The 16505-nt window shown below is 39.5% G+C and overlaps 1 protein-coding gene across 1 annotated transcript; it reads left to right on the top strand.

Annotated features, from left to right (window-relative positions):
• The first annotated feature begins 5362 nt into the window (after positions 1 to 5362).
• On the top strand, positions 5363 to 8383 carry LOC123402176 (desmethyl-deoxy-podophyllotoxin synthase-like). The gene is made up of 2 exons (XM_045096056.1): positions 5363 to 6265; positions 7769 to 8383. The coding sequence occupies exons 1-2, from the start codon at positions 5363 to 5365 to the stop codon at positions 8381 to 8383; spliced, it is 1518 nt and encodes a 505-aa protein (XP_044951991.1).
• The last annotated feature ends 8122 nt before the right edge of the window (positions 8384 to 16505 follow it).

Genomic DNA, 16505 nt, shown 5'->3' with positions numbered 1-16505 from the left:
TACATGCATGCATGACGAAAAGGGTGCAAGCCGCCGCATGGACGCAGTTAGTTAGATTTTCCCTTCAAAGATTGTACTATAAAAAAATATATGAACGAATATAGATATATTTTAAATTATAAATTTACTTATTTAATTTCATATGTAGTTCATAATAAAAAAATAAAAATATATATATAGGAACGGAGGATTAGAATATATAGAAGATAGATAGATTGACTATGTATGACGATTCTACGAGAGTTGCTCTATTGCTGCTTCGTAGCATGCTTGTGCATAAGCTTTGGACTTCCGTTATATGAGGATCTCAATGGCTACTTACTGTTCAATAACAGAAAAGCTTAGGTTGATGGAAAATCTTTAAGGCGAACCAACCTATGGTTAGATGGTTAGATGGACTATGGCATTCCTAACTCATCGGAATTTAAATCCTGGTGGTCGCATTTACTTTTGGATTTATTTCAAAATTTTCAGTGATGAACATTCAGTGAAAGGAGACGTTCTCATCGACGATGAGGTGGCTACGATGACTTCGTAAATTGATGATATGTCCGCTAAGTCTATTGAATCCCAACGTTGGTCTCTCTTCTGCCATGGGCGGAACAGCAACTCACGTCTTGAGGGTCATCGACGGACGAGGGCGTGTAGTGCCCACACACGGCCCGGGTGCCGCATCACGCGTTCACTATCAACACCGTCATGGACGTCGCAGTACCGGAGTCAAACTAGTGCCTCGCGAAGACAAGCTTGCATTCGCATCCTTGCTGGCGATGTTGCGTCGTGCGCATATGCGACCATATCAATCAGGCGAAGATCGATTAAATTTGTTAACACATATATGAGCGTTTGGTGCTAGACTGCTTAACTACTACTTACCCAGGCATATCGGGCAGAAGAAATCAATCAGCCGGAGCGTTGAGCTATTTGTGGTGGCACCGAAAGTAGGTCACGGCGGCGTCCAGGGCAGCAAACCAGTCACCACGTGCAAGCTTTTGTGTTGGAGCTTGTCCTCCCCATTACCTACTACGGCCGGCCATGGGGGCAACGTCTCAACCGCGGTGGCTCGACGGGCAGGTGCACGGCGGCATGACCTGCAGCTAGTCCATCACGACGAGTAAAGACAGAGCTGCGATGGTTTCTCAGGAAAAGAAATATGGCATGTGGATCCGTCAAGTCAGTGACATTAGACTATGATCTCGTTCAGGATAGTTGGTTTCCTAACGTGTCAAACTGGTCTAGTGAGGTTTCAGGTTCGCATTAACCGGATCAGTGAATATAGGGTACAAACTTTAGGAATTCAAAGGTGAAAAAAGAAAATCCATTTACGACCAGCTCTACAATATTAAGGTTTACTAGCAAAAGGGCCCGTGCGATGCAACGGGAAAAAAGAATACCACACACTTTTATTTTACAAAAAAGATGGTCTATAATTTGAGTATTTGTAGCTACGACCCAAACAAAGATGATCTTAGCCTACAAAAACGTAATTAAAGATTTCATATGTCTTCTATTTAAATAAGGCTTGCATGTAGATTTTATACGTCCAAATGAACGGTCAAGTGATCTTCAATTTCGTTTCTAATCCTGATTTTGCTGAGATGTTCATCCAAAATCCAAATCAGTACAGGTATGAAAGAAAGACGGGTAATGCGTTATTGATTAAGATTGCATCCTAGATAATAATTTTAAAACTATTAACAGGTAAAATAACATCATATTTAGATTTTACATATTTTTCTAATCAAAATTCATATATAACATGTTAAATTTAAAGTTACGGTTTAGAAGATATGAGTATTTTAAAAAACATTTAATATGTACAGTTTAATATAATAAACATTAGAGGGGTTTTCACAAAATAGCAAAAATGCCCGTGCGTTGCAACGGGAGATATAATTGATGAGAAACATCTTGGGTGCACTTAATAAATTATCACATCTTTATGATTTTGCTCAACACACATGCATGTTTCTTTCGTTGCAACGCACCGGCATGTTTTCTAGTTCTTTTTTTGTTATGTAAATAATTCAGAACAATATGAAAATCAAAAGTTAAGCCATTATATATTTTTATATTTACATGTTTAATATTTTCAAATTTCATGATCAAAATTTATCAAAACATATTTAGTTTTGATGTTTAATTTTTTATACACATTCTACATTTTTGGTATACATCAAGAATATTTCTTATATATGTTTGACATTTTTCAAGTACATGATTAGCATTTTTTTCACATTAATTGTGATGTCTAATTTGTTCCATATACATTGTATTTTTTGTGTACATTTTCTTATACATTGGAATCATTTTTATATGCATATTTAATATTTTTTAAATGCATGATCGAAAAATTTAAAAAAGAATTAAAAATTATATATTTTTTCCTCACGCATTGTACGTTATTTGTATATATGAATTTTTTTATTCAAGTTTGGCATTCCTTCAATGCATGATTAACATTTTTTCAAAGTTTGCATATATGTAATTTTTATAATTAAAATATTTAAAGTATGTCAAAACAAATAAAAAAAGAAACAATTAAAAAAAATAAGTGCTCAAGGCCACACTGGGCCGGCCCAGTCGGGCATCTCGCGACAAAAAAAAAAGGGGAGCAAGGAGTCATGTTGAGGGATCGAACCCGAGTCTGCAGGACTGAACACGCAGCTTCAACCACTCCAGATGTCATTGTTGTTGTGAAAATTATGTGGATCTTTATCTTTTGAAGGAGCGGAACAGCGGACTTATTAGAGGTAGTGAAACGAATGGTTTTTCTTTACTTATCGGTGGCATGGTGGGTAATTAATACCAACTTGAAGGATAATTTTTATGACGGACGACAGAAACACTATTTGATTTATTAGTAGGTACAGAAAACGGAGAAAATCCTACATCTACTAACAGTTAGGAACGTGTTACGTAAATTTTCACACTAATTAACTCTTGTCCCCTGATTTTCAGGGGTGTGGGCCCCTTCCTCCCCCTTCTCCAATCAGTTTGCCATCTGCACAATCACGTAAGACTTAGGCCCAGTTCTTTTGAGCAGATTCTATAGAATCTCAGTCCCGAAAATCCCGAGCCAAAAGAACTCGAATGAACTACCAAAATCTGAATCAGATTCTGCAGAATCTCAGTGCAATTCAAAATCTGAGGAAAACCTGGTTTCTCCCACAATCTCAAGATTCTACCAAGTCCCACAAAAGAAAACCTTTCGGATTAATACATACCCCTATTGTACCACGTAATTACAGGCAAAATGCCACCGAGCAGTCAACCAAAACGCCCCGCATCTGCGCTCGCTCCCCACCTCGCCTCTGCACTGAGCAGTCCTCAGGCCGCATCTGCGCGCGCTCCTCAGGCCGGCCCCGTCGCCCCGCCGCCAGCAGGCCCCGTTGCCCCGCTCGTCAGGCCGGCCCCGCCCCGCCCCGCCGCCGGCAGGCCCCGTTGCCCCGCTCGTCAGGCCGGCGTCCGCCCTGCTCCTCAGGCCGGCCCCGCCCCGCCCAGCCGCCGGCCGGCCCCGTCGCCCCGCTCATCAGGCCGGCGTCCGCCCTGCTCCTTAGGCCGGCCCCGCCCCGCCCAGCCGCCGGCCGCCCTGCCCCGCCGCCGGCCGGCCCCGCCCCACCTCCGGCCGGCCAGGCCCCGCCCCGCCCACCCTGCAGTCTGCCCCACCCCGCTGTGAGCTTCGTTCTTCTTCCCTGTAAACAGACAAATATTGCTGCTTATTTGTTAGATGGATGGATGGATGGATTTGCTGCTTATTTGTTAGATGGATGGATGGATTTGCTGCTTATTTGTTAGATGGATGGATGGATGGATTTGCTGCTTGAACACACTGTATTGCTAGAAGAGAAGGAGAAAGATGCAAAAACTTTCTATGCGATGTTTAGAATGAGGAGGTCAGTGTTTCGCACATTGCATGATCTGCTAGTTCAGAGCTATGGGCTTGAGCCAACTTCCAACATATCATCAAAAGAGGCATTGGCACAATTTTTATGGACTGTCGGTACATGTGAAACCACTGATAATGTCGCGGATCGGTTTGCACATAGTCGTTCAGTCATTAACAAAAAAATTCACGAGGTTTTGGAGTGTGTAGACCGCATGGCTGGCGATTACATTAGACCAATTGATTCAACTTTCTCTGAACCACACCCAGTACTTACAAAAACAAAGTTTTGGCCTCATTTTCAACATGCTATTGGAGCCATTGATGGAACACACATCAAGGTAATTGTGCCCAAAGAGTTGGAGCCCCAACACAGGAATAGAAAAGGTTACACAAGTGAAAATGTTATGGCAGTGTGTGATTTTGATATGAGGTTCACGTTTGTTGTTCCCGGATGGCCCGGATCTGTTCATGACACACGTGTATGGAGCGATGCCATAGTTCGTTATGATCACTTTCCACAACCCCCCACAGGTAATCTCTCTCATGTGCCCATATAGTAATATACATGGTATGCTATAAATTTATAATGTCTTATGTTGATGTCCTACTGTAGATAAATATTATCTTGTCGACTCTGGATATCCAAACAAGGTTGGTTATCTAGCACCATACAAAGGGAAACGATACCATGTACCAGATTTCCAACAACACCAACCAGTTGGGAGATATGAGACATTCAATCATCGACATTCTTCTTTGCGGAATGTCATCGAAAGAACATTTGGTGTTCTGAAGATGAAATGGCGAATTCTCGAAGACATACCTCGGTACAAACCGGAGACCCAAAAAATGATTGTCACTGCATGCATGTGTCTCCACAATTGGATCCGCGATAGCAAGTTACGTGATGAGCATTTCGACAAGTTTGACAATGATGCATACGTGCAACCTCTATTGCCGTTTAAGGTGCCAACGCTCTACCTCCAGAAGATAATGGTACCATGAACGCAACACGTGAGGCGATTGCTGCTAGTCTTGTACCCTGAGAGTATTGTCTTTTTTTAGTTTATGCACTTGCCGTCATGAACAAAACTTTACACCCATTGTAATATTTAGCAATTTTTATGCCATTCGTAAAATACACTTTCGTCACTGTTAGAAACAACAGAGTGTTAACAATTCAGCAAACAACTTCTATCTAAGGGCAGTACAGATATTTCAACAAACAACACTTTTCAGAATCTCAAACTACAATCTCTGAAAAGAACTCGACCACAGATTCTGGGAGAAGCAGATTCTGGGAGAATTTTCCATAACCCTGATTCTCTAGAATCCAGGGTGAAAAGAACTGGGCCTTAGTAGACTCGTTCGTAGGTGTACCATTGCTCTTAAAACAGACTTTACTCTATCTTCCTATATATATAGGGCCTGTTCCGTCTGCTAGTCTGCATATGCGTTTCACTTTTGCTAGCAATGGAGCAGTTCACGCTGTCATACTACTACTTCGGCCTATGCCTCTTCCTGGCTCTCCTCTACCATGCCGTCCTCAGCGCATTTTCCGCCGCTGCCAAGCAGCCCCGCCCGAGGCTGCCACCAGGTCCGTGGCAACTTCCAATCATCGGCAGCCTCCACCACCTGTTGCGCGGACTCCCACACCGCACCATGCGCGACCTCTCCCTCCGCCATGGCCCGCTCATGCAGCTCCGGGTGTGCGAGCGCGTGGGCATCGTCGTCTCCTCCGCCGAAGCCGTGAGGGAGATCTACAGGGGAAACGAGGCCACCTTCTCCGAGCGGCTGAGCAGCCCGGGCATCGACGAGCTCTCCAGGCATGGCCTTGGCATCATGTTCGCGCCATACGGCGACCACTGGCGCTTGCTTCGTAGAATTCTAATGACGGAGCTGCTCAGCGCGCGGCGTGTCCAGACGTTCCGGCGGATCCGCGAGGAGGAGGCGGTTCGCCTAGTCTCGTCGCTTCACGCGACGTCCGATGGCCGGCTTGTGAACATCGACGAGCGCCTCGACGAATTCATGACTGAGTCGGCTGTGCGCGCCATCTTCGGGGACCGGCTGCCGGACAGAGTCGCGTTCATGAAGAACGTTAAGCAAGGAGTTGACCTGTCGTCTCTGTTCGACCTCCGGGACCTCTTCCCTTCGTCGTGGCTAGTTCGGTTGCTGCCGCGCAACAGGGGCAAGGCCGAGCGGCACCGTCAAGAGATGTTCCGGCTCATGGACAACATACTCAAGAGTTACGAGGAGAGGAGGGCAGCTAGAGATGGAGATGACGAACAGAACATGGTCGATGTGTTGCTCAGGGTCCAAAAGGAAGGCAATATGCGAGTATCCCTAACGCAGGGAGTCATAAGAGCACTGCTCATAGTAAGTTTTCTCGGTCCTGAAACTCGAACTTTTCAGACCAGGTTATGCCTCCTGTCTTCATGTTCATACTTCAGACTACAACTAGTGATTTATTATAGCGTCCATCTAATTCCAATCTTTCCTCTCTAATAATTTTATAGCATTTTGAAGCAGTTTGAACGATGTTCCTTCTACCACAAAGCCACTTAAGTTTCGGTCTCATTCATTAACAATATATACTACCTTCCCTGAAAAATATAAGGCCTAGTTTGAATATCGAAATTCCTTCTTTGTTCAATCCTTAGTATAGTAATATTTAACCTAAATGATAACGTCAGCATATTTGTACTTCGTCCACACGCAACAATCTCTGTTGATTTTGTTTTGTTCGAATCTTGACAACGCTTCATGAATTTTGTGTGCCACGTAGGCACTATTGTGGGCATTGGAGAGGTCGTCCATAGGACCCGCATCGTGTGGTTGCTAGTTGTGCCGTGTGGACAAAACAGTTTCCGTGCACACAATCAACACCCAGTCCGCACGCGTGTCGATGAACTGCTCTTCGTCCATACGACGCTCGTACGTTGCTAGATGACAACTGCAGTTGCACGTACGTAACAACTAGGTAAACACACACGGCAACCATAATTCATTGCTAGACAGTAAATGTAGTTGCCTGTATGTGACAACTAGGTAAACACACATGACAACATAAATCATTGTTAGATAGTAACTGCAGTTGCGCGTACGTGGCAATTAAATAAACATACATGACAGCTATGATTAACCAAACATGACAACTACGGTTGGACCATACGTAACAACTAGTTAATCACACATGACAATTGATATTTGACTACATAGGATAAGTAGTTCATCACACATGACAACCATGGTTTGATTACACGTGGCAATAACCGTTAATTACACATGGCAACTATAGTTTACCAAAACAGAGAAGTTGTCATGCTTCCACAACTACATTTGCTATTTCGGAAAATTAAAGTTGCCAACTCTGGGATAACTGAAGTGTCATCTCGTGAGTAACTAACATAGCTGCGTCATCACATGTGATCCGATTTGCTTGGTGCCACACGCGCGGTATGGGAATGAATAGTAGTTGTTGAACCTGTGTGACAAGAAGTAGCTGCGCCCACACGTGTGGGCAGTTTTAATGTTACCCGCACATAACCGTATGGGCTACCTTTTGATTATGCCACACGGGATGTGTGAGCGCATGTCTAATATGCCATACGTGTGATGAATATCAAAACCCATATTTAATGGATGTTATATAAGAAGTCACTCTTATGGATTTGTATTCAAAATCATTTTTGATTATTTTTTAACCATTAACTAAATATTGTATGTGAAATTTACCGTTAAATCCTAAATTTGAATAGTCAAACTACGCCTTGTACATCCATTAAAACTTAAAAGGATATGGGGAATGAGACTATGAGACAAACAAAGCTGATTATGAAACAAACATATGCTATTTGTGTGACTATCTGATTTTCCCAGGATGTCTTCGGTGCATCACTTGAATCCACAACTACTACTTTGCAATGGGCGATGGCTGAACTGATGGTGAACCCAAGGGTGATGCGGAGGGTGCAATCTGAGATACACTATGTCCTAGCTGGACAGGCCACGGTAGAGGAGGGTTCTTTAAAAGGCATGCAATACCTCAGGGCAATTATTAAAGAGACCTTGCGACTGCACCCTCCTGCTCCGTTTTTTCCTAGATTGTGCTTGCGAGACTATAAGATTAAAGGATACGATGTACCACGGGGAATGACTGTGCTAACCAACATATGGGCAATCTCTAGGGACCCTGGGTACTGGGATTTGCCAGACATGTTCATGCCAGAGAGGTTCGAAGGCGAGGGTGTCGCAGACTTTAATGGGGTGGACTTTGAGTTCACTCCTTTCGGGGTTGGTCGGAGGATTTGCCCTGGGATCCAATTTGCATATGCACACATTGAGATTGCTCTAGCTACCCTTCTTTACCATTTTAACTGGGAGCTGCCTCCCGGAGTTGAACCAAGTGAAGTAGACATGACAGAGGTGTTTGGGGCCACTGTTCGGAGGAAGACTAAGCTACTTCTGCGTCCTATCCCTCGTGTTCCCCTGTAGACGATAAGATTTGGAAAACAACATGCTCTTAAAAACGAGTTGCTCGCTTATATGTGTCTCAACTCACATATACTGTAACTTATGTAATCATTGTGTGTGTGCCTATGTGTTTGTATATATATTATATATTGCGAGAGAGAGGGGAGAGAGAGACAGAGGAATGATTATTCTTCGTCCCCTCTATTTTATTGTAAATGCATCGTATTTTTACGTTCTGTATTTTTTTTACTTCATACCTAATAAGAGACCTAAAAAATATTAAATCATCGTAAAAAAATTACGCTACCTAAAGTTACGAATGTAAAAATATAATGTATAATATACATAAAATGCAAATTTTCTGGTCTTATGACTTATGTTTTAATTTTCTTATGTCAAATTTTACGTAATGAATCAATATACATGCAACTATTTGTATACAAAACAAGATTTATTTATGAAACAATTATAAGATTACTTAGGGTGAAGAAAAACATATTATACATCCTGGCTGACGCATAAGTTATTCTTGATCGAGATAATTTTACGATCGTTTCATAAATAAAATACATTTGGAATAGAATTAGTTACATTTATGTTGATTCACTATGTACAATTTGAGATAAGAAAATAGAAATATAGGACATAAGACCAAAAAAATTCATTTTATGTATATTTTACATTGTATTATTATGTTTATAATATATGTATCGTAAATTATTTCTTACATCAACTATAAATATTTTTATAGACTTTTTACGTGCTAAATAAGATAAAATTTAAAAAAATAAAATTATCGTGCACTAAATTTAAAATACAGGGGTGAAGAATACATACTCCTCACATAAAATGACGAATTCTCAATTTTATCTACCACCGTTGGTAGTTAGCGTCACTTGCGTTTTGTATGTTGTATGTACTATCTATCAAATCGGAGAGTATGTACGCGCAGTATGTAGTATATAATAATGTTTAGAAAATATATATATACTTTTTTTGGTACTATGTGTCATATTTTGTGTATGCTTTTTTTTACGTACCTTACAAATATATACGTATTTTACAAATATAATAAAAACTATGGATTAACTTATAACTTTTTTTATGCAACTCACTTTAAAAAATCTTATATATAATATATAAATATAATTAAAATGATAAATTAGTATAGATACTACCTTATGATTGAAACATGTGGGGTATTTACCCCTGGGTGCTCTGATGTATATATGGAACATGTGGGGTATTTACCTCTAGGTGGTAGGATGTATATATGGAACATGTCCGTATTTACACCTGGATGATGGGATGTGTGTGTGTGTGTATATATATATATATATGTGTGTGTGTATATATATATATATATGTGTGTGTGTGTGGATTGACTATTCGTCACCCTGGGTGAAGAATGCTTATTCTTCACCCCCTCTTTTTTCACATCAATGCATCGTAGTTTTATAAAAAAAAATTATTTCATACTAAAAAAAGACCGTAAGAAAATATATAGTCACCATAAATAATATTTTCTGTCACGTAAAATTACCAACATAAAACATAGTGTAAAATATACATGAAATGCGATTTTTTTGGTCTTATGACCAATATTTTTAATTATTTACATCAAATTTTACGTAATGAATCAATATTAATGTAACTATTTTTATTTCAAATGTAATTTATTTATGAAACGGTCGTAAGATTACCTGGGTGAAGAATAACTTATTTTACATCCTGGGTGTTGAATAGACTTTATATATATAGGGTCGCGCTATTCGTCACCCTGGATGAAAAATAGTTATTCTTCACCCACTCTATTTCAACATCAATGCACCGTAATTTTACGTTCCCCAAATTTTATCTTATTTTATACATAAAAAAAGATCATAAGAAATTTATAATCACCGTAAAAAATATTTTTGCTACGTAAAATTACGAATGTAAAAACATAGTGAAAACTATACATAAAATGCATATTTTTCTGATTTGATGGCCTATATTTTTGTTTTCTTATGCCAAATTTTACATAGTGGATAAATTTGAATCTAAATATTTGTATTCGAAATGTAATTTATTTATAAAACAATCGTAAGATTACCTAGGGTGAAGAATAACTTATTCTACACCCTGGATGATGAATAGTATTACTATATATATACGCATCGCCGGACTTTGCAACACTTAAGACTCCCTCCTTCGTTCGGTCATGAGAGCCATCATCATCATCTCCTTCCTCTGTCATTCGGTCACCGGAGCCATCATGATCCCCTTCCTCCTCCATTATTGGATCATCGGAGCCATCATGATCCCCTTCCTCCTCCATTATTGGACCATCGGTGTCGTTGAGAAACGACAAGGGATCACGTCCGTCGCGGATTATATCCCCCAACAAATCTTCTTGTTCCCAGTCTCTGTCTATGGTTTCTGCAAATATTACAACATGGCAATATACAAACATGAGAGATGGATTAGCGTGGCAAACATGGACTTAATATCACAACAAGGAATCTTATGCAAATGCGCAAGGGATTAGTGGCCATCATGCAAAGTTGACAAGTTGTATAACATTCAGTTTCAGCCGATCGTCGAGGACTCCTCCCCCCTCATGTCGAAGTTATACCAAAATTATTGGGGTTATGTTTTAATGACCCCCTCCGCCTCATGTCGAAGTCAATGAACAACATGTAAATTTCTAAGTGATTGCTACACTTTCATGCTTCATTTATATGAAGATCAATTATCCAATATAGTGTTTAGGGTGGAAGAAATCATAGGATACTTTCGGGACAGGGTACTTTGCAAAAAAAATGTTCTTCAATTTGAATTCCCGAGAGAGTTACAAACAATCGCTATACAGGAGATCGAACTATCCATTCTACCCCATTGATCTATGCCGCCTACCGAATAAATAATGTCCATTCGATTCACTGAGGTAAGACCGGTTAATTAGACATCAATAGTATTACACATAATAAATTTACAAACATTTTGCTTATCATAATAAATTTTCCATTGCAAGTGTGTGTCTCCTTGTTTCTTAATATATTTATACATACAGACACTGTGCTACACATACACGTGACTTCGGACAGGCTTCTTCCTTATGCAATATGCCACCAAGGCTACGTTGATGTTGAGTGTGATGTGAATAGGAGAAAATCGCCATTTGTCGACATCTGCTATTTTGGCCACACGGAGCTTGTGTTATGTGGAATGCTTACCGATGAGCAAGCATTGTGATCTCGGCTGGGTGGAAGTGAAAATAGTGTCGCTCTAGTACTGTTTCCCAGTTTTATTAAACAAGAGATTTGTAAATTTTTATTCATACTTCATACTGAGTGGGTTTGTTCCAATTATTCTTATGTCTTGTTGGGCTTCCGCACCTACTTTTTTCCTATTAATAATATATCAACTATAGGAATGGGAGCTTCACATTTTGTTTTAAAAAAAGTAGCTTCACACTTTTTTCAAAAAAGACTTGCTTCACATTTTCATTGAAGTCCTTTGAATCCAAGGAGCCCCCAAAGCTGGTAGCTTTTATATTATACCCCTTTTCCAAAAATATAGGTAATTTCAACCTGGTATATGCAAATTATCTCACCGTCAAAGCAAATAGCATTATGAAAATAAATACCAATCAGAAATTTCAGGAATATCATTGACTTATACGATGGTTCTCTTGATAAAATAAGATAAAAAAGCTCATAGCTCATTAACTACACAATCGTACAATATGGCACGGAAAAAAACAAGGCATGATATCATTATCCTTTACTTACAGAAAAAATGCTTAATCAAAAAATGTAACAAAAACCAAATTTCAAATAAGGATTCTTTACTTGCACACACTACACCACATTTAGTACATGCACGTAGTATGCATCATATATTAAAAAAATTGCCAAAAATTGGGTGAACATCTGTACATCGATGACCCCATGTGGATCCGCCCCTTTTCATACATCTCATCTCATCTCAACTCATTATGCAACAAAAATTAGGGGGAGCTCACTGGGGGCGCGGGGATGGAGCTTTGGTGGCCGATGACGACAAGGAGCGGGCTGAGGGACACTCGACGACGGACAGGAGGGAGCGCGAGGAGGTCCGACGCCGGCGACGGTTAGCGGGCTTGGGGACGGCACGGCGTCAGCGAGGGGCGACAGCACGATCGGGCAGCCTGACGGTGTCGAGAAGGTCGTTGGAGCCATCAGGGGAGAGCAGGAGAAGAAACTCTCGAGCTCATCTCTTATGCAGGTTTACGGGCCTAAATACACTCTCTCTGTCTGTGGGCCTACTCGGCTTGCTGCGGGCCTACATCCTGGCACAACTAGCTCGTATGATTTCTAATTGTATGCACGCCGTGGTGGCCTAGTAGGCGGCATTTCTTTTATTTTTTACTTTAATTATAATAATTTTTAGTCCTAGTTTGTGGTAGCAACCAACTAAATACTTAGAGTTTTTGGGTGATTCTTTTTGCTTTAGGTCACAAAAATTATAAACTTTCTGTTAGTGCTAGTAGTTTTCGAATTTGGATAGTTTAAATTTGAATTCTTTGCTATTAAATTTTTTTTCCTGTTATTTTAGTTTTCTATTAAAGAATATATCAAAAAAACTTTATGAAAATTCTTTTTAGTTGATATTTTTTTGATTATTTTTTAGTTCATCTTTTTAGTTAATGTTTTACTTGATTCTTTGTAGTTCATTCTTTTTAGTTAATGTTTTAGTTGATTCTTTTTTGTTAATATTTTATTGATTCTTTTTTAGTTCATTCTTGTTAACAAATAAAAACTTTGATAATTTTAGTTAATATTTTTTTATTTTTTAGTTTATTCCTTTTAACAAATCAATACTTTGATAATTTTAGTTAATATTATTTTGATTCTTGTTAGTTCATTCTTTTTGCTATTAGTTTGTTCTTTGAGCTAAATGACTCTGAAATTGAAAAGCACTACAAATAAACACTGAAAAGGTTGAAAGTTGGCATGGTATCATCATTTCACCCACATAGCATGCGCTAAAACGTTGAGAGGGTTACGGCAAAAACAGAATGCACTTTGTTTCATTCCATACTAGCAGGGTCTAATTATGCACACAATCACATCTAGCATCAACACAACATGGCATTCTGGAATAACCAGATTCTCACACTTAGAAAAATTAACATGGTGCAAGGAACAACAGTTTTATCTGTTTGACATGTTTGATAGCAAAATTAAGTAGGATGCAAAACCTATACTTGGAAATTAATGGCCCAAACTAACAGAGGATAACATGTTGCACAATTCACTCCATTGGTCCAATCACAAAGGGGTTGTAGATTAATGACAATTCACATGGAAACATAGCAACAAGGATATTCCAAACTTAGAGTTATTTTGGAGCCTCAAAATAGGAACATTTTTATGGCAAGTTCACATGATAAAAACTAAAACTAAACATGACATTCATGGCATGGAAAACCTACTCCCACCAATTAGACATAGCATACTACAAATCTCTCCATTCGCACACATTCAAAAGAGGCACGGTTTTCTTAATTAGAGCTTCGCAAAATGGAACTTAATGTTAACAGATTAGCAGTTTTAACATGATAGAACCTTTAGAGAAATATATTGAAAATATAGATATGATTTACGTGGTAACCAGAGGCATGCCATCAAAGTAGACATCACACATAGCACATCTCATGAAGGAACCACATGCATAAGACCTATGGACTACAAGAAATAAGGGCAATTATGACTCCCTATATTGGTCGTTGATTCGTCGTCATTGTTGTCATTTATTGACCTTTTTTACCAAATTTACAAGGTCAACAGTTGGTCGTCAAGAATGAACAAAGATGACCTTTCTAAAATTTTGGTCGTAGGTCTCTAATGACCAAAATTTTGGTTTGGTCATTACCCATTTGATTGAGCCACGTAGGATCTGACGTGGCCAAGCTGACGTGGCATTGCTAGTGACCAAATAGAATCATCATAAATTTCAGATTCCATTCCACCAATCTAGCCTACATGGGCTTGGCCCAATACCTATTTTACTATTGAAAATGTCTTATTTGTTTGGGTTTAAGCATTTTTTTGCTAGAAGCATGCATATCTCAGGATAGGCCCATTAAAAAACAAGTAAAAGAAAATAAAAAATTGCAAATAAAATGTATATTTCATTTCAGTAGCATATCACATCAAATACAATACATCATCCACTGACTCCACGCATTAAGGTTCAAGGCCTAACAAGTGCACGTCAAAATAATTTTACATGTGCACAACAGAATACTTGTGCAAGTGCAAGTGCACAGAAAAAGGACCCAACAAGTGCACAATCACACATAAAGAGAGTTCGACAAAGATTGGATGAGAACCACAAGTTTATTCTCATCCTCTTCCTCTGCATAATATGGCACTCTTGCCATTGTCGCCTGCAAGAATAAAATGATGGTAAGGCTTAGACAGGAGACCAAGGAAACTAGTAAAACTGCACGTGCAAAGCACGATAACCAATGATAAAGAAGAAGAAAATTGTTTTCTCATTCATCTAGTTATGACTTATGAGGTCATAAAAAGTAGCATATATATATACAGAAAAGCAAAGATATAAAGTTACACTAGAGTGTAAGCAATCTGTGCCGCACGTTATATGTTGGGTAGGCGCATATGTGTGTGCATGTAAGAGAGAGAACCTTATCTACAAGAAAGTGCGAATCTTGATGCAAACAAACGGTTTAGATATCAACCACCCCAGCTAGTGTTGATAGCAAATCTATGCCCTATATATATATTGATGTTTTTAGATGCGACAGATATTGACATAATAATGTCAAATGTAAGCAGTCACTCACAATCATAACAATAATCTCTTTTACTGTTGTCTTATTGGAATATATAATCATGTTCTGCAAATGAAAACTATTAGGGAACGAAAATAGATACCGAAGACATTTGGTTGTGGAAGGAAGCAAACGTGGTGGTGGCTCTCCTACATCCTCGAAGACAGTGAAATCGGGACTCCAAAATATCCTCGTTTCCTTGTCATGTGTTCAAGGTCTGTTCGAAAGGGGGTACTTAAATAGTTAGACAATAATAATATTTTTAATACTTTTTTCATATCAACTCATATATTATGATAGAATAAGGTAATCAGAAACAGGTAACAAGAAAATAACATGTAAACGATATACTACTCAAACAAATGTTTTTTTGGTATTTCAAACTGCAAGAGTACTACGAACCTTGCATCCATGTGTTTATATATAAGCATTTTAGATAAGAATGGATCCACCAAATTGTGACAGAGAAACAGAATTGCACATAGAGCTATAAGAAGGAAATAGATAAGGGGTTCTTAACCTGGGTTGGGGAAACCTATCAAACTTGTAATTCGTAAACATATACATATATTACATTACTTATTCCATTGTACAATTAAATTTTGGGACCCCACTGAGAACATAAGTTGTAGCACTATAAGCCTGTCATCCATATTGTGTATAATTTCTAGAGCATGTGTAAGTAAAATGCAATATGATCCATCCGAAATTATATAAGGCATTCCCAGTTGGAACTTGGAGGCCGAAAATAGAGAACGTAGAAGACAGAAATAATTGGTATTTTTGTGACCTGAATTGAGATAAGTATATAAAAATTTCAAATAAAGTTTATTTGTGACTCCAGAAATAATTAGGTAGATGTACACCCGGCACTAAATTTTTAATGCATATTATCTATATATACACTGTGAATGCTATACTACCTTGGTTGTCAACTATATATGCTACTACCTGCCATAGTGGGTCGTCGTGTCCGTGCTTGAGCTCGGGCCAGATCTCTTGGTTGCCCTAGGAGCAGACCCCTGCCCCTCCTCCTTGAGAAGAGTAGGGTCGACGGCTAGGTGCGCCCCTCCTCCTCCTCCTCGAGCTAGGCAAGGCCAACACCCTCATGTCGTCGGTGCCGTATCCACACCATGTTAACCTGCGGGAAAGGGGCGGATAGGAGAAAAATGTGATGAGGAGAGGGTGGATCCAGGCGAGGAAGGATGGGAAGGTCCTACCTAGGCAATGCCAACGACGGATCCTACGAGCTTTGCCTCGCCATCACTTGTTCGGACGCGTTCCGGCGGGGAAACCCTAGCCTCGGGCGAGGATGCG

The sequence above is a fragment of the Hordeum vulgare genome, chromosome 6H (genome assembly GCF_904849725.1).
Source record: "Hordeum vulgare subsp. vulgare chromosome 6H, MorexV3_pseudomolecules_assembly, whole genome shotgun sequence".
Taxonomy (NCBI): domain Eukaryota; kingdom Viridiplantae; phylum Streptophyta; class Magnoliopsida; order Poales; family Poaceae; genus Hordeum; species Hordeum vulgare.
Note: the sequence above shows the minus strand (reverse complement) of the source record. Positions and strands in the feature narration are given on the sequence as shown.